Source organism: Erinaceus europaeus, chromosome 5 (assembly GCF_950295315.1).
Source record: "Erinaceus europaeus chromosome 5, mEriEur2.1, whole genome shotgun sequence".
In the NCBI taxonomy this organism is placed as follows: domain Eukaryota; kingdom Metazoa; phylum Chordata; class Mammalia; order Eulipotyphla; family Erinaceidae; genus Erinaceus; species Erinaceus europaeus.
Genome location: NC_080166.1, coordinates 85,759,980 through 85,785,755, shown reverse-complemented (window position 1 = coordinate 85,785,755; position 25,776 = coordinate 85,759,980). Strand labels below are relative to the sequence as shown.

General features: G+C 39.6%; 2 protein-coding genes across 4 annotated transcripts in view; one reads left to right on the top strand and one right to left on the bottom strand.

The window, feature by feature from the left end:
* TMTC2 (transmembrane O-mannosyltransferase targeting cadherins 2) overlaps positions 1-25,776 on the top strand; it is a 538,840-nt gene that overhangs the window by 362,949 nt on the left and 150,115 nt on the right. For all 3 annotated transcript variants that reach the window (XM_060191458.1, XM_060191459.1, XM_060191460.1), the window contains 3 exons: positions 3,731-3,816; positions 4,625-4,809; positions 8,620-8,698. In XM_060191458.1, the coding sequence (XP_060047441.1) occupies positions 3,731-3,816; positions 4,625-4,809; positions 8,620-8,698 (350 nt within the window). The remainder of the gene's footprint in view (positions 1-3,730; positions 3,817-4,624; positions 4,810-8,619; positions 8,699-25,776) is intronic.
* On the bottom strand, positions 5,871-6,137 carry LOC103108304 (WD repeat-containing protein 20-like). The gene has a single exon (XM_060191910.1). It carries the CDS (start codon positions 6,135-6,137, stop codon positions 5,871-5,873), a length of 267 nt encoding a protein of 88 aa, XP_060047893.1.

The following is a 25,776-nucleotide window of genomic DNA, read 5'->3' as shown; positions in this document are numbered from 1 at the left end:
GCCCCTCTCTTTCACTTCTGATCTTTCTAGCTAGCCCAGCAGATGATGGCCATTTAGAAATGCAGTTTTACAGAGACTAATTAGTGGACTGTTTCAGTTAGGTGAAAGGAAAGATAAAAAGGACCCTAGTGGAGTCAAAAAGATGAACCTTCAGGGATAGCATAAAAAAAGTCTTAGGAAATATGGAATAAGGATGCTGCACCCAGTAGAGTGCACATGTTACCCTGTGCAGGGACAAGGGTTCCAACTCCTGGTCCCACGTTCCCACCCACTGTTTCAGGAGCAGTGGAGCAGTGCTGAAGGTGTTTCTCACTCACAGCCATACCACCCTGAATATGCCCAATCTTATCTGAAAGAATCTCTCTCTCCTTCCCTCCATCTTCTCGCTCAGTTTCTCTGTATCTAAAACAATAAATAATCAAAAACTTTTTTAAAAAAAGTAAACAAGGAGCAGTGAGCTTTAGAAACTTTAAAAAAGAGCAATAACCAAGATTCTGTTTTTTTCACATCTGGTGCTGCTTGCTTCTCTCTCATTTTTATTTTCTCAGTTTTTAAATTAAAAATGCTATTTTCAGTTCTTAATGATCTGAAATTTGAAATTCCAGTAAGCACTTAGGCTGATGTAAAATTAATCTGGGCTATGTCAAGGTGTATCTGGTTGAGTGCACACATTGCCACGTGTGCAACAAGGACCTGAGTTCAAGCCCCTGGTCTTCACCTACAGGTGCAGAAACAGGACTTTAGGTATCTGTATCTCTCTCCCTTTCTATCTGTCCTTCCCTCTCAGTTTCTCTCTGTTCTGTAAAATTAAAAATAAATAAATAAATGAAAAATAAAATATATCTGGACATCAGGAAAGAGATCAGTACTTCAAAATTGATGACAGTCAACACATGCAGAGACTGGATTGTTAAAATATAGATATATATGTGAAGGCCTGTGTAAAGGTAACTTCTTTTTAATGAATGCATGAATGCCCTTCAAGGGATACTTTTCTTGATTCACTTTAGGATAATCCTAGGGAAAGAGGAAAGCTGGTTTTTCAGAAGCCAAGAAAGTAAGATTTTTTTAGTAAGGAAGATGAGTTAAGTAATCACAAATTCTGTATTTGTTTGGCTGTTTCATACAACTGTAACATTGGGGGAGTGAGATGATAATAAAGTTAGATAAGACATTTCAGGAAAATTATTGGGTTCAATCCTAAAGTGGGTTGAAGGTGAATGAGATTTGCCTCACTGAATATTTATATTACTGTGTAGGGGTGACAGCATAATGGCTCTGCAAATGACTTTCATGCCTGAGGCTCTGAAGGCCCCGGGCTCAATCCCCAGCACCATCATAAACCAGAGTTGAGCAGTGCTCTGGTTTCTCTTCCTCTCTCTCTGTGTATATTTCTCCCTTATCACGCTTTCATTTTAAAATAAAAAGGGAGGGGGAGACTTATCCATAAAGGAAATGTTACTTTGAAGTGAGGAGCAGTAGTTAGCAGTAATAAGTGAGGGATGCAGGAGTAGATGAAAGATTTTTCTTCTTTTCTGTGCTAACAGACACCTGAACACTTCGGTAGTCTTAAGGGAAAAGAAAACTATAATGATAAATAAGAATGGTGATTATTGAATAAAGAAGGATGCTTGGAGGAAGTTTACCATCTCACAGATGGTAGAAATAGTAGGACTGAACACCAGGGTGGCATTTCCCCTCACTGCCAGTAGCTTTAGATGAATGAAAGGTCAGGAGCCTCTTTATCTGAATCTCTAAGCAAAGTAACAGAGACAGTGCAGATAAGGTTCTAAAAGGAAATAATGTGTGTGAACTTAGTTAGCTGTAAAACAGTATAGCATATATGTACAGACATATATTACTATTGTAAAAATCCTTTCTTGAAAAGTGTGCACATATTTTATCAGTTCTGCTGACAATTTTTACAAACACTTCATTTTTCTTGGTTCCTAGCACCTAAACTTTATACTTAATAGCATTGCATTTCATCCTCATGGTCTTAGTTAATTTTTTTCCTTTTTTTTTTTTTTGGAAATATCCATTGTGTGTCTATGCCAGTGTTGCTTGTGTATTTAAGGATTATTCGTGCTATTCAAATGACTTTTTTAAAAAAAATAATAATGCTAGAGGATGATATTAATATATGCTGATGATAGAAATGAGAATAGTTTCATTTCAAAATGATTTATTCCAAATATGTTCTCAGTGATACCAGTGAAATAATGGACTGAGTATTTTAAAATACTATGTCAAATGCTGAGTTTTGCAAGTGGCCTTATCCTTTGTGTAAACCTCTTTTTTAGTAGTCTTCAGCATCTAACAAGTGAGGTCTACAGTTTGAAGTGAAGCTGATAACCACACTACTGAGGCCTAAAGGCCTGTCCTAAAGCTCCTTTGCTGATTACAAGAGACAAAAGATAGGCTGGCAAAGCCTCTGCATGAATTTTTGGAGCTCAGTCTAGTGTGCCCTGACACTGTATTTTCACAGCTATGATTGTAATTGGTTCTCGTGGAAGTCACGAGGACAGAGTCTGGAATGGCTGGGAGAGCATTGCTGCCTTCAGGGCTTCCTGGGGAGGCCCATACATTCTGGTCTCACAGCTGTCAACTGAAAAGAGTCCGATGCTCAGAAATCCATGCATATTGGATGAAATCCAACTAACCTGGAAATAATAACATAAGACAGTCTTCCCCATGTCTCCTTTGTCTTGATCATGTCTGGTAAAATTGTTAATTCTAAATGGAACTTAAGAAATAAGTACAGAGGGGCCAGGTGGTGGTGCCCCTGGTTAAGCATATACATTACAGCACACAAGGACTCTGGTTCAAGCCCTTGGTCCCCATTTTGCAGGGGGAAAGCTTCACGAGTGGTGAAGTAGAGTTGTCAGTCTCTCTCTGTTTCTCTCCTGCTTTATTTCCTTCCCCTGTCAATTTCTGTCTGTCTCTGCCCAATAAGAAAGAAGTACAGAGAGGAAAAGCACAAAGTGAAGCGGACTGAGTTTGATGTACTGCACTAAAGCAAAGGATTCTGGGGAAGTGGGAGGAAGAGACAAAGGGGTTCTGGTACATGATGGTGGGAAAGCATCTATGTTTGGGGTGAGAGTGTTCTGCAGAGAACTTTCAAGGAGAAAATAGAAATTGTACCCAGCTGCACTATAAACCATTCACCCTCTCATAAAAATGATTTTAAAAGAATCTGACTCTTGAATCTATTTACTCAGATTACCTTTTGCCTTTCAGGGCAGACATGGAACAGTTATTCTCCATGCAATATGGCTCATAAGAGAGGTGTCTCATTTTAAAATGTATATATCTTACAACGTGGCTTCTTTGAAGCAATGACCCAAAAAAAAAAAAAAAAAAAGGTGGAGAGTGGGTGGGTGGGTAAATGCTCTGAGAAGAAATCCAGGTGGCTTATAGTTAGTTCTAGGGGAAGAGGGAAGGAAGATTGTTGGAAAAGGGGGAAAAGTTCAGTTGGGGTGAAGAGCTTTGTGGAAACACTTGATGCTTTTGCATGCAACAAAAATGCAAGTGACACCCCTCCAGTATTTTCGCTCCTGAGGAATCATTTCCTTCTTCTTTAGAATGTGTTTTCCTGGGGCCAGGTTGACATTTCTTATAACCCTCATTAGCCAGCTTTGTTTTTGCAATAGAAAAAAAGCTGTGGCTGAGCTTATAGTGATAGAGTCCAATAGAGTCCTGACTCTGGGTTTCTTCTCTCTTCCTGCAGGGGGTTGCTTCTACAGGAGAACAGCAGGTTTGCAGAAGCTCTGCATTACTACAAACTGGCCATTGGGAGCAGGCCTACACTGGCTTGTAAGTAGCATATAACCTTTATTTTATTGTATGTATTTTATTTTTACCAGAGCACTGCTCAGCTCTGGCATCGGGTGGTGCTAGGGATTGAACCTGGGACCTTTGTTGCCTTAAGCAGGAAAGTTTTCTTGATCAACTACTACTTTGCCATTTCCCCAGCCCATATGCAAGTTCTTTTAGAAAAAAACTGTTTCCACCCTACTTTGCCCCCAGGGATGGAATACTATTATCATTATTGTTTAAACCAGAACACTCCTCAGCTCTAACTTCTGGTGGTGCTAGGGATTGAACGTGGGACATTTAGTGCCTCAGGCCGGAAAGTCTTTTTGCATAACTATTTTGCTATCTACCCAGCTCACAATGCAAATTCATTTAAAAGACATATTTCCATCCTTCTTTATCCATGGAGCTTATTTTGGTGAGTTGCAGATTGGAAAAGGTGTGTGTGGGGGGAGGAGGCCATGGAAGTCCTAATTTAGTCACTTCATAAGCCTCTATTACATCTCTTTCAATTTAATCATATTCTGATAATAGCTTATTATTTTAAAATATACTTTGATACTACTTCACTCTTTTGGTTTTTTTGTGCTCAAAACACTTTGAGCTCCATGAGAGTTACTTCATATATTTTTGGTGACATCTGCACTTCTTAACTGTATTATTGTTCTTATATAAATATATTAATTCCTTAGGTTGTTAATTTCCTTTTAAATACAGAAAATCATGAATAGAGACTAATGTAAAGGTAACTTTCTTTCCCCACCATGTTTGCCTTTTCATATTTCTGTTTGTAATCCCCTCCCACCAGCTGCCTATTTAAATACTGGCATTATTCTGATGAACCAAGGAAAGACAGAAGAAGCCAGACGCACATTTCTGAAGTGTTCCGAGATCCCTGATGAAAATCTAAAGGACCCTCACGCACACAGGAGCTCTGTCACCAGCTGCTTGTACAACCTGGGAAAGCTTTACCATGAGCAGGGACACTATGAGGTCAGAGCAAACCCCATTTTCCTCCTCCTACTTCCTTGTTCCAGCCTGGTCTCCATACTTTCTAGTGGATGATGCCATTGCAGGATTCTGTGATCTCTTGAAAAACAAGTGTGATAGGGCCAGGTGGTGGTATACCCGGTAGAGCATACACAGTACCATGTACCAGGTCCCCAATTACCGGGGGCGGGGCAAGGTGGGGGAGACAAAAGTTGGGAAACTGCTGCATATGTCTCTTTCTTCTCTCTCTCTCTTTCTCCTTCCTTGTCTCCTTCCCTATGTTTCTTTCTTTCTTTCTTTTTTTTTCCACAAACAGCAAACTAATAAATCAACTTTGCTACATTGAGACATCCCTGTCCTGTCTCCAGCTCTTGTTACCAAGTTAAAAAATAAATAAGGGAGTTGGGTGGTAGCACAGTGGGTTAAGCACACTTGGCTCAAAGTGCAAGGCCCGGGTGTAAGGATCCTGGTTCGGCTGCTCCCCACCTGCAGGGGACTCACTTCTCAGGCCCTGTGCAGCAGGTCTGCAGGTGTCTATCTTTCTCTCCCTCTGTCTTCCCATCCTCTCTCCATTTCTCTCTGTCCTATATAACAATGATGACATCATCATCATCAACAACAATAATAACTACAACAACAATAAAGAAAAGAAAAACAAGGGCAACAAAAGGGCAAATAAATAAATAAAAATAAAAAATAAAAAAGCAAAATAAATAGATAGATAAATAGATAAATAAACAAATAACTGATCTGGACCTACTCTATACCAGAGAGTGTTTAAGCTCAGAAATGTTATACATCAGTGGCGTCCGCAACAGCCAAACTTTGAGCTGCGAGAATCTGGGGCGGCCTTTTCCCCTGCCCAGCAAAGTGCTGGGACAGTGGTCTGTCTCCTCACTCTTCCCAGCATCCAGTCAAAGACCTCACTCAGCAACAAACAGCAAGGCGTCCTCCAGGAGAACTTGGTTCCGGAGCCAGTGGAGGCAAAGCTCAGAAAAGTCGCTCCTTTTACAAGGGATGATGCCTTTGAAGGATGATCACATGGTGCTTTCTGCAAAGTGATTTTAACAGCAAAGCCCTCCCTTGAGGACCCCCTTGTAGATAGAGAAGTAAAGCTCCCAGCCCACACTGAAGTGGAGGCGGTCATCCTTGCTGGACTGATCGTTGAGGTTGAGGAAGGAGAAGTGGACTGGGTTGGACCCCTGGGAGTTGAAGGGCACCAGGTTGGGCCGGCTGTACTCAGTGTGCAGCAGCAGCTTGTAAAGACCTTCCCAGGTAGTGAATTGGGTTTTCATCTCCTTCATCTCCTTCCCTCCTCTCTCCATCGCCATCTTGGAAAGTAGCGTTCATTCTGCCTTGAGTGCCCCCTTCTCTCTGTTTCTAACCTATTACCAGAAAACAAAAGAAAAAGAAAGAGGGAGCTGGAAGGTGGGAGGTGGTGCAGTGGGTTAAGCGCATGTGGCGTGAAGCGCAAGGATCCGGAGCCCTGGCTCCCCACCTGCAGGGTAGTCCCTTCACAGGCAGTGAAGCAGGTCTGCAGGTGTCTTTCTCTCCCCCTCGCTGTCTTCCCCTCCTCTCTCCATTTCTCTCTGTCTTATCCAACAACAGCGGTAGCAATAACAACAATAATAACAAACATGATGATAAACAAGGGCAGCAAAAGGGAAGGAAATTATAAAAAAGAAAAGAAAAAGGAAGAGAGAGAGAAGGAAGGAAAGGGCTTCTGGGAAACACATGATAGAGTCATGCAGGCACCAAGTTTGCCTTCACTGCATTGACTCCCAAGTGTGCATCACCCTGCTGGCAAACCAAACAAACAAACAAGAATATGTGATAATGTGTTTTATTGGGAATTTAATTTTTTGGGGGGTAATCCTGCTAAACAACACAGCAATACACACACACACACACACACACACACACACACACACATATATGAGATAGAGACAGCAAGTAATTGAGAGGGGATGGGGAGATAGAGAGGGAAAGAGAAAGAGACAGAGACAGAAAGATACAGACCTGGTTCACCACTAGTGAAGCTTTCTCTCTGCAAGTGGAGGCCAGGGACTTAAACCTGGGGCTTTGCTTGATGTAATGTATGCACTTAACCAGGTTCACCACTGCCTGCCCCCCACAACAATTTCCTTTACTGAAAATTTATTTTTCTTATTATTTTAATTGATAGGACAGAAAGAAAATGACAGAGAAGGGGTAGATAAAAGGGGAGAAGAACACCTGCAAACTTGCTTCACCACTTGTGAAGTGTCCTCCCTGCAGGTAGGGAGCAGGTCTTATACCCAGGTCCTTTCATATGGTAATGTGTGGACTCCACTAGATCCTGCCCCTTTGCTGGAAATTTCTCAACCAGTTTTGCCAATAGAGTTTATGACTTTCTTCTTATTTGGTGGCAGTGGAGTGGGGATTGAAAATCCAGTGTTCTTAAATTGAAACTTACTTGGCCAAATCAAAATCATGTGAAAATAATTATGTATTATTAAAGGAGAACATTCCTTTTTTTTTTTTCCTTTGCCTCTGTGGCATCTGATAAAACCCGAACTCTTTAGTCTATTAAACCATATTGCCTTTAGACTATTGACTCAGATGACCTTCTATAGCTGAGACCTTTGAAAGGTCCCTCTGCCATTGAACTATATTCCTGCCCATTTTTGTAACTGTTTGAAAATGGGAAATAGTGTGCATTGCTTCTCATGCTAAACTCTTCACTGTCTTTTTGATCGTTATGAACTAATCCATAGGGTCATCTTGTTATCTTACACCAACGTTTGATTATAACATATGTTTTAAGTTCTGAATACTAAGGAAGTAATTTGATACAAGTTCTACCTATTTCTTTTAGTTCTTCTTTTTACCAACAACAACATGAAAACTAATTTTATTTTGTTAGTTTAATTGGAGAGAGAGGAAAACTGGGGCCTCTCTCTATCTAGCCCAAAGCACACCTCCATGAGTTTCTTCTCTCATTGCCTGCATATTGCCTTCTTCTGCGCATATAGATCATACTCCTCCACATTTTTACTCAGTGTTTTCAGACTGTATTATAATGACCAGGACTCATTTTTAAAATAGTTCTATCTGGCATATTCACTGCTCCTCAGTAGCTAGAAAAAGCTGTTAATATTTTCTGTAGATACTATTTGCTTCCCTGATTTAAAGTAACTCTGTCCTTCGATTGAACATTGATGCCTTCCAAGTAATACTTTCTTGTTTCCTCTTTTTTCTTTTTTTGACTGGTCTATGTGAGCCTGAAAATTTATGTTTGAATATAAAAGTATGGCTGATACTTGAGAATTTGATACACAGAAATTTTATGACATTTTCAGTGACCCAAGTTGAGTATTTATATGCATGAAGCAAAGTAAGGTAGCATGCTATCAAAGGACATCTTGGTGTCGCCCCCCTTCCCCTTTAATGAGCCAGTTAGAAGTAGCAGTGGCAGCAGGGACCACAGTAACATACTCATTGAGTGGACCATGACCAAGGACCTACGTTCAAGCCTCTGGTCCCCACCTGCAGAGACATTTCATGAGTAGTGAAGCTGTGCTGTACATGTCTCTCTCTGTCTTCCTTTATCTCTCCCTTTCCCCTCAGCTTCTCTCCGTTCTATCAAATAAATAAGGGGTAAAATGGTCTTCAGATGTGATGGCTTTGCTGTGCAGACCCTGGCCACACTAATAACCCTGGTGGCAATCAAACAGAAGACATAGCATTGGGAGGTTTTAATTTTGGAAGGATGTTATTATTTAATTTTCACTGAATATCCCTGCATCTTACCACTTTTTGTTATTTCCTTAGGATGCCCTGATTGTATACAAGGAAGCTATTCAGAAAATGCCAAGGCAATTTGCCCCACAGAGTTTGTATAACATGATGGGTAAGTCAAATGCTAATGTTTTAATTGCTGTAGAGGCATTTAAACCTGTGCTTGTGTTAAATGAATTTTTTTTTAAAGTCCTGTCATTAATCCTTTTCAAGGTAAAACTTTATTCACAATCAAGTACTACTTTCAAGTTTTTATCAAGCACATTTATTCTGACAAGAGCAAATAAATACATTAACATAGTGATTCTCAAGAAATTGGCCTCAGAGTTGTTATTCTAATTCATCTAGAGATGATTGAGCTTTGCTTAGGCTCTGCAGATTGAAATAATTGATTAAAGGACATTTAAATGTTTTTAAATGGATCAAATTTATGATAATTGTTATCCTGGTTTTTTTTTTTATCAGAAAATCCTCAAAAAGGAATGTGGTGTGATATAGAGATTTGTGATGTTTAATGCTTATAAACTGTGAAATAAGTTAACAAATTGCTTATTAAAATAGAACTTAGATTACGATAGACTCTTTAGAGTGTTAAAGTGTACTTTTAGAGTTAAATCAACAGTAAAGAACTTAAATGATTGCTGATATTATTTCCTCTCCTAAGCTGAATATTTTTTATTTACTTGTTATTTTTTCAACTAGAGTTTTCACAGGGCTTCATGACTGCATAATTATACTACTCCCAGAAAACACAAAAACATAAATATTTTACTTACATATTTGTTGGATCTAGACAGAGAAATCAAGAGAGAAGGAGAGAGAGCACTGCATCATCCCTCATGAAGGCTCTCTTCTATAGGTGAGGCCTGGGCATTTGAACCCTCTTTCATGCATATTGTAACATGTGCGCTCTACCAGGTGTGCTGTCACCCAGCCCTCCTCTGCCCCTTATATAATTTTTTAAGACAGAGGAAGAGAGAGAAAGAGAAGAGACCCCATAGCTCCGTTTCACTCATGAAACTCCCCCTGCCCTAGCTGTGTTCCTATTTTGTGACTGAGGGCTCAAAGAGTGTTTTCTATTGGGCAAGCCGTCAGCCAGTCCTGAGTATCTTAATTTTTTTTTTAATATGAAGCAAGCTAATTAGTGAGAGACGATGAGAGATAAAGTGGAAGAGACACTAACACTACTTCATTACCTGTGCAGCCTCCCGGTACTCTGGTGCTGACATGGAGCAGCACAAGGGCTGTGCACATGGTGAGATGTGCTGTGCCTTGTGAGCCATTCTCAGCCCCGTAGTTACCTCAGCTCTCCTATTAGTCAGAATGTATATAAGGCAGCTCATGCCTTGTTTTAGGAATATGAGTAAATGAATTAGAATTCCCAATAAATCACCTCCACACATCTCCAGGTGTGCTGTTGCTTTGTGAATTGTCACTGTATCTCTCGGGTGGTAGAGACTACTGCAAACTGCCTTCTCAGTATGAAGCTCTTGAGAAGATTGCTTTTAGCTTACAGTACCCTACAGATTGATTGACTTTGCTGTTTCTGGATAAGAAAAAGAAATGAATGAACTGTTTTGGTCCTTCAGTATTTTTCAGCAAAGCATAAATTACAAATTTGGATTGTCCCTTCTTACTTGACATGATTAATTTGTTTAATATTCCTAGGATTCCTTCATGCATGTAAAATTAATGAGACTATATGGTCTTTAGAATTATTTTATGCTTCATGTCCTATAATTTGAGAAATTTGATAGTGTCTGTATAACTTGAGTCCATATAAGAAGAAAAAAAAATTCCTAACTATCCCAAACTAGAATATATATGCCTAGCAAGAATTTGAAAGAGTTTCATATATGCATTCTATGCCTTTGGCCCACCTGCCACCTCTTACGTGTAAGCTGATGAAATGATTTACTGTTCATACTAAGGAAGGCACTGAAGTATTTTTAGTTGCTTATTCCTTTTTCTCTCTGGCATAATTATTAAGGCAAAATCGAGTTGCATGAAATATGCTCTTGCCCTTCAACTCTTATAAGTTAAAACCATGTCTTTTCGTGTTCAGCATTTTCCCCATCAGTCTACCCACTAGGATGAAGTGTGTGCCCATAATACATGTAGAGATTCATCAAATGAACAAACTTTCCAGTATTCATTCTGAGTATTTATCCATATGAAGATGAATAATAAAAGGACATTTCTTGAGCTTCCTCTCAAGCACTTCTAGTTGCTCAGTTTTATACCAATGCTTGGGAGCCCCTTATCCCTGATTTTCTTCAATTATTAGATATGGGGTCTTTCTTGAAACTAGGCAAGGACTCTGAGACTTGTCAACAGACATCTTTGTTAATAGAAAGTACATTATTCCCTATAGTTAGCAACTCCAGAAATTTCATTTGATTATTTTATGTAAATAAATTGGCTTGAAAATTCGGCTGGTACCTTGGGATCTGCCTCTCATATCTACACAGATGCTGCGCTCACATAGGCTACAAAAAGATAAATGGGTCCCTGGGGTTGTTATTGCTTAGTCCTTTGTCTTCCTTTCCATTATAGAGAGAGATAGCTGCTTTGCCCAGATTCTAAAAAGCTCTCTCTTTAACAGTTTGCTAGGAGGAGAGCCCTGACTCAATATAAAATTCCAGATTTCTTCTATAATTATCGTAGCTACCCTCTGCTCAATTTTATATGAAGGTCTACCAGCTGACCTGTCTTTGCCCTTTCAATTGTTCATGAGACTGATTTTCTCAGAGTTCCTTCACCTCCTAATGAAATGGGTGAAGTCCTCTGAGTGTTGGCTCTAACTCCTAATTCATTTTGATTAGCCTCCATTTGACAAGCTAAAAAAAAGGCCCAGGAGATAAGCTGCCCTATCAGTTCATCAGTTTCATTAGTCTGTCAGCATGTGCTGATTATCCTATCAAGTTTATCAACAGCCTTGAATGTGTTTTCTGATTCACACATTTACATGTTATTAGTGCCCTTTCGGGATCAGTGATAGATTAGAAAGTCTAGCTAGATTTAGCCTGTAAGTACTAATTTCTCTCATGGCTCTTTCATTTATCCTTTCCTGAGTGGTACCCCCAAGCACTTAACATTTCTATATACATTTTTTTTCCATCTATTTTTCCCACTTTATGTGGAGGGTAGGAGAGATGAAGAAATATGTGTGAAATAATACAATATTTGAGTACTTTTGTTTGTTTAATCATTCAGTTCTTTGCAGAGCTTTGAAAAATATTCTAGTCCTTTTTTTCCCTCCCCTTGAACATTTTATGAAAAACTTTTTGTGTGCTACATTCTTGTTGACTTATCTAAGTAGCAAATCAACATTGCTCCTATTTGTATATTAACAGAAAATAGCAAGATTGATAAATTTACTTTCTGATTAATATTTATCCTTATAAATTTTAAAATTTATTTGGGGGAAAGGGAGTTAATGCTTTACATTACAGGTTGTTGGCACGTGGGTACACTGTCCCATCTCCCCATGATAGGTGTCTGTAAAACACTCTCATTCCCAGCTTAAGTCCTTTTCCACCATTATGCACAAGGACTTGAAAGCCTCCCTCCCCCAGTCCTCTCTTTGTCCTCCCTTCCCAGAGTCTTTTGCTTTGGTGCAATACACCAAACCTCAGTCCAAGTTTTACTTTGCTTCCCCTTTCTGTTCTTGTTTCTTAAATTCTGCCCATGAGTGAGATCATCCCATATTCATTCTTCTCTTTCGGGCTTACCTCACTTAAGACTGTACATCATGACCCATTTTGATTTACCCCTGAGATGCTAGGCTGGTTCAATATACACACATTAATAAATGTGATCTACCACATCAACAAAAGGAAACAAAAACAAACAAAAAAAAAAACACATGGTTATTTCAACATCATGATCAAACTACTCAAAAAGAATTGAGAATAAATAGAAAATTCCTAAATCTAGGTCACAGCAAGCCTACAGCCAGCATCACATTCAATGGTGAGAAACTGAAAGCATTTTCACTTAGCTCAGGTGCTAAACAGGGCTGCCCACTATTGCCATTAACATTCACCTTAGTGTTGGAAGTTCTAGCCATAGCAATTAGGCAAGAGAAAGGAATAAAGGATACAAGTTGGAAGAGAAGTCAAACCATCACTCTTTGTGGCCAATATGATACTATACATAGGGAATCCTAAAGAATACACCCAGAAGCTCCTGGAAATTATTAAGCAATATGATAAGGTGGGAGGTAAAAAAAATTAATATACAAAAACCAATGGCATTCCTTTACGCAAACACTAAGTGAGAAGAATAAATTTAGAAATCAGTCTCATTTGCTGTAGCAGTAAAAACAATTCTCTTGGAATAAACCTAAGAAGTGAAAGGCTTGTATACTGAAAATTATAAGCCACTGTTTAAGGATTTACCCATATTTTATTCTGACTATTGATTTAATTTTTGTTGTAGCAGCTTGTAAGTACATAAAATACTCCTCATTCTTATATTCAATAAGACCAGATGTTTGAGTTTCGATGACTTAATAGCATATGATCCAGAAATGTGGAAGTGTTAAATAAATATATACAAATAATAAAAATACTTTTATATGTATACTAGATATTATTAAGTGCTACTTTATGAATAATAATAAACTTTTACTTAGATTGCTGTAATTAGCAAGTTATAAGGATACATGTGATAATAAATCAAATAACAAAATGACTTAAAATTGCTCCTACTTGGATGTCTGTCTATAATTATGCAGGACTAGGTAAAAGAAAGCCCAGGCCCAAGTTGTGGCTTTGACACTTGCTAGCTGAATGACCTTAAACAGATTTTTTAACTGAAGCCTCAATTTCTCCAAGTGTAAAATGACTGTGGGGCAGGGGAGATAGCATAATGGATATACAAAAAGACTTTCATGCCTGAAGCTTCAAAGTCCCAGGTTCAGTCCCCTGCACCATCATAAAGCAGAACAAAGCAGTGCTCTGGTAAAAATAAAACAGTAAAATAAAATGAAAATGACTGTCACAGTGGTATTGAGTTGCTTGGCCTTGGATTAAATTAATAGAACATACCTGGACCATTGTCTAACCCATTGTTTCGTAGTATTACCTTCCATTACAAGCATTCTAAATTCAAGGGTTCTTTAAGCTCCTAGATGTAATGATTATCTTTTATCAATTTTATTTTATTTATAAATACTGCTCAGCTCTGGTTTATGGTGGTGAGGGCGATTATACCTGGGATTTTGGAGCCTCAGGCATAAGAGTCTCTTTGCATAACCATTATATATGTTATCTAGTCCTGCCCTCAATAATCCTTTTATATTGACCAACATACATATATATGATTTCTCTGGAGATAAGATTCTGTTGTAGTGATGCCCTTGCAGTCACCAATTCCAGCAGCAATTCTATTTCCTTCTCTTCTGTTAAAGGAGTTTACCAGAGCTGTGCTCAACTCAGCATGTATCTCTTTGCATAACCATTATGCTATCTCCTCTACTCTCTCCCATTTAGAATTGCTACGCCCCCCCCCCCTTTTTTTTTTTTTAACTAGGCCACTGCTCAGCTCTGGTTTAGAGGTTGGGAGTGCAAAGGGGGTGGTGGTTGAACCTGGAATGGAATTTAGGAGCTTTAGGCTTGAGAGTCTCTTTGTATGACCTTCATGCTATCACAATACCTCACCTGCTGTCATCTCTTGAAACCCTTTTCCCTTTATCTTGTACAACCACAGACAAAAAATCTTGTTTTATCATTGTCTATATTAGCCAAAAGTGAAATAGCATACTAAGGTAATGCCTGATTAACTTAATTCTTTAACAGAGTACTCTGCCAAATTAGAACTGCCTAGATTCAAATTAGAATGTCTCCTTTCTTAGCTGTCCTGCCACCTTGTTCCTGTAGCTTTAGTTACAATGTAGGGGAAAGAGGGTGTAACTAACTGGGGCCATTTCCCAGCCCTCTGGTGGGATTCTAATGCTTCTACAGGGAAGAATCACAAGAGATCCAGTCGTGTTTCAGTGAGATAAACATTTATTAGGAGAAGGTAAGAAAATAACAGGTGAAAATAGTACAAGCCATGCAGGCAGAGGAAAGGCCTGGACCCCCTGGTCTCCCAAGCTTTCTAGTCCCTGCAGAGGAAGATCTGGGCCCTCAGGGGATGTGCTTCAGCCTTTGTCTTCAGATACTTCACCTGCATTTTATGGCCTTTGCAGTCAGGTTGAGAGAGGGTATTTGCTCTTGGATGTGCTTCTGGCCCTGGCCTCTAATTCCTTCTCCTGGCTTGCTGCAGGGTGCAGGGGTAGGGGTGCTGCTTTCCCTAAACTGTCCTTCAACAAAAATTATCCTTTATTCCAACAACCATTGCAAGCCTTTCTTTAATCTGTTTCATCTCTTCCCACAAGTTATAGGTGATTCTTAAATTTTAGAATGTCAAAGATAAAGAGGGTTTATCTCTCAGATTCTTCCAACATGATCTCTTTTATTTTGCAAGATAGCAATGAACATCCAAAGATTTAAATTCCCCTGCTAAAGTTTACAGTTTAGATTATCAACAGATACAGAAGTGTGGCTTCCCAACTTAAAATCAAGTGCTTTTTCCATCTTAGCCTTTCTGTGTTATTGAAACTGACATATTCTTTACTGTGTCAGTAAAGCTTTTCTTGTCTCATTTATTAATCAGTCAGACATATCATTGACTATGCAGATGTATATTTTTTATTTTTAAAGTATTTTTTATTATTTATTTATGAGAAAGATAGGAGGAGAGAGAAGGAACCAGATATCACTCTGGCACATGTGCTGCTGGGGATCAAACTCACCACCTCATGCTTGAGAGGCCAAAGCTTTACCACTGCATCACCTCCCGGACTACGCAGATGTATATTTTAATAAATGTTAGAGAGCTCTTTTATTTTAACCAGAAAGAGTAAAATAACCATAAAAGCTTGATATTGCTATAGATGCATAATAAATACAGGACAATATAAAGTTAGTGTAGGATAATTTTTAAAAATATTTATTTTCTCTTTTGTTGCCCTTATTGTAGTTATTATTATTTTTGTTATTGATGTCATCGTTGTTAGATAGGACAGAGAGAAATGGAGAGAGGAGGGGAAGACAGAGGGAAGAGAGAAAGATAGACACCTGCAGAACTGCTTCACTGCCTGTGAAGCAACTCCTCTGAAGGTGGGTAGCTGAGGGCGCAAACCGGATCCTTATTCTGGTCCTTGTGCTTCGTGCCATGTGCGCTTAACCCACTGCGCTACCTCCCAACTCCCTATTTTTCCCATTTCTTATATGATAGAGACAGAAATTGAGAGAGATGGGGAAGAAAAAGACATCTGCAGACCTGCTTTACCACTTGTGACTCAACCCCCCTTCAGGTGTGAGGAGCCAGAGATTTGAACCAGGATCCTTGGGCAGGTCCTTGTGCTTCTTACTATTTATGCTTAACCTGGCACACCACCGCCCAACCCCCTTTGTAGGGTAGTTTTTAACCACCCTTACTTTTCTTCTTCTCTCTCCATAGTTCTTTTTTTCCTCCTCAAAGATATCATTCACTGTATATTTCTGGTTAAACTTCTGTCGAGGAAATTTTGTTTTATAGCACTGTAGTCATAGGGGTACGGTCTCACATTCTATATGATTCAGTATCCTTATGTCCAGTGAAGTATTGCTTTTGAATAATCATGAAAGATTATGAGAAACTAAATTAGGTTCTAACGTCCAATGACTTTTATCCGTTTAAATCCTTCTGGTCCCAAAGGTCATTTTAAGCCAATTTACTTATTTAAAAACAAATTGCTTGGCTTCCTCAGTGCAAAGTAATTGTTAGATTTAATTACACAAGCAGTTTGGGCTTTTTCATCTTGGTAATGTATCTTGAGAACAAACGAGCATTATGGAGTTGGAGAGGATCTAGAGTTTCTGCAGTCTGTAATCTGTTTTTGGAATAACTTTTGTAGGCAAGACGCATGTTCATGTTACAGATGCTACCTGGTAGAAGAGTAGAGGGTGGTTATGATATGAAATGGAAATAGTCATTATGGCTCCAGCTCTTATAAAACTTTCTAGAGTCCATAGTTGGTTGGAGGGTCTTTTAGTCTTTCTTTAATCAATAAATGTCTGTAAATAAAATTGTGAAATTCCCTTAAGTTTTAAGCTTTCTAAAACTTTCAAGGTGATGCTAGTGTCACAGGTTGTAGATGCATTCATATTTTTCTGGCCTTGTATATGTGTTAATGATGGATGATGACGTTTTCTTTTAGGGAGCAATTGCACTCTTGTCTAGGGATTTCAAGAGAATGACCCACTGCAATTGATTACCTTTATTTGATCATACTGCTTTGATTTTCTTATCCCTGATAATTTTTAGTTGTTGTTGGTCTTCTTTTAATATATTCCTACTTCATATACAATTCCAGCTCACTACTGTAATATATATTCTCTTCCACCAACCTGCAGATCTCTTACTTGCATAGGCTCCAAGATGTAATTATACTTGATTTCAATTTTAGTTTCATGAAAACAACTCTGTTACTGTGAGAGGTTGCCCCAATTTGAGTGAGCAATTCAGAGAGGACAGGGAAGGAACCAATGATTAGGAAACACGGTGAACTTAGAGCAGTTTTTCTCAAGTAAAAATCTTATTCCAAATTTTGAAAAGAAAAAAGAATAAGGAATAAATTTGTGAAACGAATGTTACTGATCTTAAGTGGCTGCTAGTGGCTTTTGGATTTCTTGTCATCATTTAGCAGATCATTAGTCAGCACTAACAAAAGCCTTGTCAAGAAGGATGTCTGGAAAACAACATGGAGAAACAATCCCTTGTACATTCAACCTAGCTTGGCTTGAAGTTTGTGTACTCTGTTGTGTTCTTTTGGTAAGAATGCTGTAAAAAATGCTATTTTCCCTCTCAGCCTTCTCTGTGACTGAGCATGTTTTGTTTTGTTTTGGCTGAATCTTCTGTCATTGTTGTTGTTGTTACTGGGTTATCTATGGGGTGTTTGTGTGTGGCTGTGTACCCGACTTTGTTCCAGAGTCTATTTAAACTAGTGATATTCAGAGTAAAATGTCAACATAATGCTCTACATGTTGAATGTTTTCTTCCAGGCCTGGCTGTACTTAAGTGGATTGCTCAAGGCATTTAGCATGTTGGCTGTGAATTAGCTGGTTTTTTTAACTGTATGAGATTTGAACTTGACATGTCTCAAGTGTGGCAGCATTAGCACTCTGGTAGTGTTAAGCTTTTTATACCACCTACTTCCTCTACTTTGAGTTCTTGTGCTTTTCCTATGATTGCTTCCCTGGGCACTCTTGAAAATCAGTGAAGCAGCCCTACAACAACTAGTGTGGTCATTTGAGTGGATTAGCCATTGATCTTTGCACTTGCAAATGAATATTAGTGTCTGAGTTTTTTCTTTAATCTACTAATTTCATATTAGTCTTCTTACCACCTTAAAGCAGAAAGAGAAATCCAAGAATAGAGGTATACATTTTGTCAGAGTCAACAAGGTATTTGACATGTATAAAAAGAAATATATATATGATTTAGCTTAAAAAACTAAGACATTTTTCTCCTAGAAATTTGTTCTTCACAATAAAATGGCAGCGGCTTAACTTTTCTTCTTCTCACCTTTTACTCTTGTTAGAAAATATCCATTATCTAGTGTGGTTAGAGGCTTTAATTTAGTGGTTATTAGTTGATACACTACAAAAAAAAAAAAAAAAGTCCAGCATCCAGTTCAGCTGCATGAAATAGGTAATAATATTTTTTTTAAGTTTTGGTTAAACCCAGGTTCAGAAGATATATGGATCCCATTGAGGAATTTGAACACTTTAATGCCAATAGAAAGGTTGCCTGAGGATCATGCTCAGGTCCCTTGCTTTTCTGGAAATGTGATACTCAACAGTTGATTATATTTCATTGCTTTTCAAGCCACCTGTTATATGAATCCATACTTTTGCTACTTTCAATGGGAACGGAAAAGACTGAAACATAAAAATCTCAGCTTTTAAATTGAGTTATGAGGAAATGAATGGACTCAAATTAATACCTAATTTCATTTTTCTTACTCTGATATCCAAATAGTTTTAATGTTTTCTCTGAAAAACTCTGTTTTCCTGAGCCTCCAGTAGGAATAAATGAATACCTATTTGGTTTTCTTGTTGGGGGAATGTCCATGGAGTGAATCTTTTATCCCCTGGTAAATATGGGTTGGATTGTTTTTATAAAATTGTTGTAAATCAATATTAAATCACTAATAAAATTTTAAAAAGAGAAATTTGGAGTGGTACAAGGGGTGGCTGAGCAGATGAGGCACATGCCTAATACCATGTATGAAGCCCTGGATTCAGCCCCTGCCACCACAGGGGGCACCACAAGGAGCAGCACCAGGAGCATCACAGGGAGCAGCACAGGGAGCAGCACCAGGAGCAGCACAGGGAGCAACACCAGGAGCAGCACCAGGAGCAGCACAGGGAGCAGCACAGGGAGCATCATAGGGAGCAGCACAGGGAGCATCACAGGGAGCAGCACCAGGAGCAGCACAGGGAGCAACACCAGGAGCAGCACAGGGAGCAACACCAGGAGCAGCACAGGGAGCAGCACAGGGAGCATCATAGGGAGCAGCACAGGGAGCATCACAGGGAGCATCACAGGGAGCAGCACAGGGAGCATCATAGGGAGCAGCACAGGGAGCAGCACAGGGAGCAGCACAGATGATACCAAGAGAACTCCATGGATGATGGAGTAGTGCTCTGGTGTTTATTGCTCTCTCTCTCTATATATATATATGTGTGTGTGTGTGTGTGTGTGTGTGTGTGCATGTGTGTGTGTGTGTGTGTGTGTGTGTGTGTGTAGTTTATTTATTTATTTGCAAGAGAGAAAAAGAGAACAATGTGTATTACCATGCACAAGCACCCAGGTTCAAGCCCTTGGTCCCCCACCTGCTGGGGGGAATCTTCAGGAGTGTTGAAGCAGTGCTACAGGCCTCTCTCTCCCTCTCCCTCTCCCTCTCCCTCTCCCTCTCCCTCTCCCTCCTTCTCCCTCTCCCTCTCCCTCCCTCCTTCTCCCTCCCTCTCCCTCTCCCTCTCCCTCCCTCCCTCTCCATCCCTCTTCCTCTCCCTCCCTCCCCCTCCCTCTTCCTCTCCCTCCCTCCTTCTCTCTCCTTCTCCCTCCCTTTCTCTCCCTCTCCCTCCCTCTCTGCCTCCAGGGTCATACTGGGGCTCAGTGCCGGTCCCAGAATTACAAATCCACTACTCCTTGATGCCTTTTTCTTTTTTCATGTTACTGGGTAGGACAGAGAAATTTAGCGGTGGACAGGGGATAGAGAGGGAGGGGGACAGAGAGACACCTGCAGATCTGCTTCACCTCTTGTGAAGCAACCTCCCTGCAGGTGGGGAGCGAGAACTGGGATGAATTCACTGCTTCTGGCAGCCAATTTTTATTTTTCTATCTCCTCCTCCTCCTTCTTCCTCACCCCTCCCCCCCACTCTTTCATTTTATGGATACAAAGAGAAATTAAGAGGAAAGGTGGGACAGAGTGGCAGAAAGAGAGAGAGTTGCAGCATTGCTGCAAGCTTCCTGAAATGCTGCAAGCTTCCTGAAGATTTTTCCTTGTAGATGGAGGACCAGGGGGGTTTGAACCTGCTTTTTTGTATATGGAAATGTGTGTGCTCAACCAGGTCCCTACCACCTGACCCCTTTGCTTTATTTTATTTTGTTTTGTTTTGTTTATCTTGGGCTAGCATAATGGTTATTAAAAAAAGCTTGCATAGTCAAGGCATTGAGGTCCCAGGTTCAATCTCCAGCACCATAAACCAGAACTGAGCAGTGCTCTGGCATCTCTTCCCTACCCTCCACCCCCAACCTTTCTCTCATTAGAATAAATAAGATATCGTCTGAAAATATATATATTTTTTATCTCACAGGAGAACAAACAAGAGAAAGAAACCATAGGCATTAGTACTCAGGCTCATATAGTGCCAGGGATCAAACCCAGGGTCTCATTCATATAAGGCATGTTCCTACCCACTGGTTTTTTTTTGTTTTTTTTTTTTTGGTCTGCCTATGTTTTTATGTCTTTTTCCTAATAGGTGTGAAAAGTTTGTCTTCTGTGTAAAAAATCTCATTAAAATTCCACTAAGTGCTACTGCTTGGTTGGAATGTTATCCACACTAATATCATCCTGTTAAAATTGAATAAAGAATTCAAATAGAGCATGCATAGTTTTGTTCCGGAATTCCTCTCCCCTTTCTTCATCACCAACATGTTAAGTATGGGTCTGTGAATATAGAATTTTATTTTCAACTACCCATTGAAAAATGGCATAGATATTTACATTTCTGATATATATTGATAATTAACATTAATAGAGAAATTTATAGTAAAAGCTAAATTACTCATTGCATATTATGAGGACATACTGCTTCATTCAGGAATACATATAAAACGTATTCCTTGAAAAATGTTTATAAGGTTGAAGGTTGGATGATATTGTTCCAACATTTCCTGCAACTGTGCAAACCCTCTGTCTCTGAATAGCACTGTTTTCATCAGTGCTTTCTAGATGCCTCCTGTATTAACTCATTCTTTCCCCTTTTCTCTGGGATAAGCATTTACGACTAGGAAACCACAGCTGAGCAGTCCATCACATGTACTAGTCCCTAATTATTTCAGTTACATGAAGCCATTTATTTTTACTCATTTTGTGCTTTTTGTGGACAGTACAATGTTTGGGATGGGTAGTGTCATCACTCCGAGATACCCTTGAATGTACACACATCCCTCTCCCTTGGGACCAGGGGCAGTGTTGGATTGGCTAGAGCATTTGCTGATTGACTATTGCTGGTGTTTTACTTCCTTGAGAACATAAAGGAGGTAAGTCTGGAGAACCTCAGGATTCTCAGTTGCAAGTAGTGAAATATTGACGCAGGTATCTGACTTTTATTCGGTGTTAAATTTTGTCAGCACATCCTGTATTTCCTACCTATAACCTCACCCTAGATATTAGTAACCTTTTCAATATTCATTGAAGTCCAACTTGTTTCTTAATGATTTATGTTTTTGCTTAGTGGGGCGTACATTTAGCCTTATGCCATTCCATATTCTCTCTCTGCTTTGAAAGTGTCCTTGTAGTTGTCAAGACTTTAGCCTTAGTGAAGTTAAATATTGAACCTTTTTTTAAGATCTCCTCAGTATAAGACACATGTTAACACTTAGTTGTATTTTCAGTCCCCCTACCCCAATAGAAATTATTTCATTCAAGTATATTGCCAGGTGCTAAGTAGGTTCTCTCACTTCTGTAATCATTTTATTATTTTTCTTGTGTTTTTTTTTTTTTTAGCTATTGAGGATTACTGCTCAAGAGCTTTTATACATAAGATAACTGAAGTGTGTTATTTTTAAAAAAATGAAAGGGAGGAGGAGATTAAGGTCAAAATATAAGAAATCCACAGGACATTTGAGATAGCAGAATGGTTATGCAATGAGATTCTCCTGCCTGAGGCTCCAAACTCCCTGGTTCAATGCCCTCCACTGCCATAAGCCAGAGTCAAGCAGTTCTCTAATTAAAAACAAAGAAAATTGGGGGTCAGGCAATGTTGCACCCAGGTGAGCACATTTATTACCATGCGAAAGGACTGTAGCTTCCCCACCAGCAGGAAGAACACTTTTCTTTTTCTTTTTCTCTTTTTTGCCTCCAGGATTATCTCTGGGGCTTGATGCTGGTAGTAAGCATCCCACTGCTCCTGGATAACATTTTTTCCTTTTTATTATTATTATTATTTTGCCTTTTCATTTATTAGGACAGAGAGAAATTGAGACAGGAAGGGGGAGATAGGGAGAAAGAAAGGTAGAAACTTGTAGACCTGCTACATCACTTGTTAAATGACCCCCCCCCTCGCATGTGGGCACTGGGCGGCTTAAACCCTAGTCCTTACCCACAGTACTTGCGTTTCACTGGGTGCGCCACTGCATTGACCCCAGCGGGGACACCTCAAGAGTGGTGAGACTGCTCTGTTCTCTAGGTGGACAGCCATCTTTCGCTCTCCCTATCTGCCTCCACCTCCCCTCTCAATTTCTCTCTGTCCTATCAAATGAACTTGAAAGGAGAAAAAGGAAGGAAGGAAGGAAGGGAGGGAGGAAGGGAGGGAGGGAGGAAGGGAGGAAGGAAGGAAGGGAAAAGAAGAAGAAGGTGAAGGTGAAGGAGAAGGAGAAGGAGAAGGAGAAGGAGAAGGAGAAGGAGAAGGAGAAGGAGAAGGAGAAAGGAAAAATAGCCACTGGGAGCAGTGGATTCATAGAATAAGCGTCAAGCCCCAGCTAGAACTCTGGTGGAAATAGCAAATAAATACATGTCACTAAATAAGTATCCAGAAACTTTGATAGCCAGTAGGTCTGTCACATGTATAGCATAAACAGAGATAGAAGGAAAGACATGGTGGCCCACCTAGTTGAGAGGACAAGTTACAATGCCCAAGGACCCCCAGTTCAACCCCTCAACCCCCACCTGCAAGGGCAAACCTTCACAAGAGGTGAAGCAGGGCTGCAGGTGTCTTCCTGTCTCTCTTCCTCTCTCTCTCTCTCTCTCTCTCTCTCTCTTCCCTTTCTGTCTTGACTTCACTGTCTCTATCCAATAAATAAGGTATTAAAAAACAGAAAACTGAAAGAAAAAGAAAGACACGTGCCCTAATATTTCTGTGCTAAACCCCACACTAAGAAAATAAAATGTGGGCACTGGGGAAATTTCCTCATGTCACATGACAGTCAGGGTGAAATAATTAGTTGATCATTTCTATTCACCGATGTCCTTGGCGAAAGTTACATAGAATTTTACATAGAATTTCAAGCTGATGCTCTGTGAGACCGATTATTAGACATGTATCAACACTCTGAAGCTGGGGCATCTGAACTTGGGTCAGAGGCCAGATAAAGAGAGGAACAGTCATATGGCTCTGCAGGTCTCACAGTCAAGTTTGAGTTCAGAACTAGCAATGGTTTTGCTCATATGTGGAAGGAATATAGAGAATTGAAGCATATGAACTTGCAAATAAAAGAAGTATCCAAACTGCAATCTGTTTCTGAGACTTGGTGAGAAGTATAGCAGGTAAGAGAGAGAGAGAGAGAGACAGAGAGAGAGTTGGGGAGGGGGACAAAGAACTTTGGTGGCGGGTGGGTGCAATGTGAAACTATACTCCTGGAATTTGATTAATATAAACCACTATTACATCACTAATATATAAATTTAAAATTTTATTTATAAAATAGAAATATTGACAGTTGAGGTCAGGTATATTTAATGAGGTAGATCCTACAGGTGCATGGCAGGGGGAAAGGTAATTTGTGTAAAGAATTGAGTATTGTTATACAATTATTTTTTTGTGTTTTTTTTTCAGTATGCGAAATAAATTCTAGGCAGTTTTAAAACTGTGTCCTATAAATAGTGGAAGTAATAAAATTATGATATTTCAGACATTCTACAATGCATATATAATATTTATAACTAGGTAGCATACATAAACATTAACAGTTTTTAAAAAGGTCAGACTCGATCTATACACTGACAATTTTGAATAGACTGTCTAGAAAATCTGCAAATACACAAATCCTTTTAATCTGTCTTAAGATATTGTCACTAGTTTGTGACATTTTACTAGTCTGTCACTAGTGAAATGACTGTGTATAAATTAGTAATGAGTAGAGAGTTTATAAATGAGTTTATCACTTTAGGGATTTATTTATAGTTCTTAACGTATTTTCACCCCCTCATTTAGTAGTTGATGAAACCAATATCCTATCATATAACTTATTTATATACAACCAGAGATTTTTAACAGCACAGAAGAATTAGAAGCCAGTCATATTCTACTGTCTCATACTACATAAGCTATCAAATTTGGAAAAAAAAAATTTAGTTTGTTGGTTTTCTTGCATGTAAAGTCAAATCTTGGGAAATTTTGATATACATGAAATTAAATACTTTGAAGGCAAGAATGAATGTATCTCAATAACCTTTATGGCTGACAACATATGCAATGGCACTGTCAATTAATAAAAATTATTAGCTGAGGTTTGCATTCAAAAAAATAAAAAAGAAAAAAAAAAGAAAAAGAAACCTGAGCGATGGCTCAGCTGAGAGAGGACATGCCTTATCCTGCATTAGGTTCTGGATTTTCTTTTTTCTTTTTCTTTTTTGTCACCAGGGTTATTGCTGGGGTTCTGTGCTGGCACTATGAATCCACTGCTCCCAGCAGCCCCCCCTTTTTTTTCCTTTCCTATTTTTAATTAGATAAGACAGGGACATTAAGAGGAGAGCAAGAAGAAGGCCCTGGCAGTAATGCACCAGATTCAGCGCATATAGTGCAAAGCACAGGGACTGGCACATGGATCCTGGTTGGAGCCCCCAGCTCTCCATCTGCAGGGGGGTCGCTTCGAAAGAGGTGAAGCAGGTCTGCAAGTGTCTTTCTCTCTCCCTCTCTGTCTTCCTCTCCTCTCTCAATTTCTCTCTGTCCTATCCAACAACAACAACAATGGAAAAAGATGGCCGCCAGGAGCAGTGGATTCCTAGTAGTGCGGGCACCAAGCTCGATAACCCTGGAGGCAAAAAACGGGCACAGGGAGCAGTAAAACAGGGAGAGAAAGACAACTGCAGATCTTCTTCACCACTCATAAAGCTTACTCTATGCAGATGGGAACTGGGTGTTTAAACCTGGGTCCTTGTGCATGCTAATATGTGCACTCAACCATCACCCACCCCCAGGTTCTGCATTCTATCCCTGGAACCACATAGGCTCTCTGTGGGTGGTAGAACAGTGCTGCAGTTTCTCTCCCTCCATACTAATATATATATGGACTAGACACAGGCTCAGTGGTGTCTTGCATAAGCAAGGCCCTAGTTTCATTTCTCCAGTAGCTCATTAAAAATAATAAGAATGGGAGTTGGGCAGTAGCACAGTGGCTTAAGTGCACGTGGCGCAAAGTACAAGGACCAGCCTAAGGATACCGGTTCGAGCCCCCGGCTCCCCACCTGCAGGAGAGTCACTTCACAGGCAGTGAAGCAGGTCTGCAGGTGTCTATCTTTCTCTCCCCCTCTCTGTCTTCCCTTCCTCTCTCCATGTCTCTCTGTCCTATCCAATAACGACAACAATAATAATTACAACAATAAAACAACAAGGGCAGCAAAAGGGAATAAATAAATAAATATTTTAA

What these genes read in the sequence shown, in the direction of transcription:
- LOC103108304 (XM_060191910.1), bottom strand. Translation starts at nt 6,137, where the DNA reads ATGGCGATGGAGAGAGGAGGGAAGGAGATGAAGGAGATGAAAACCCAA.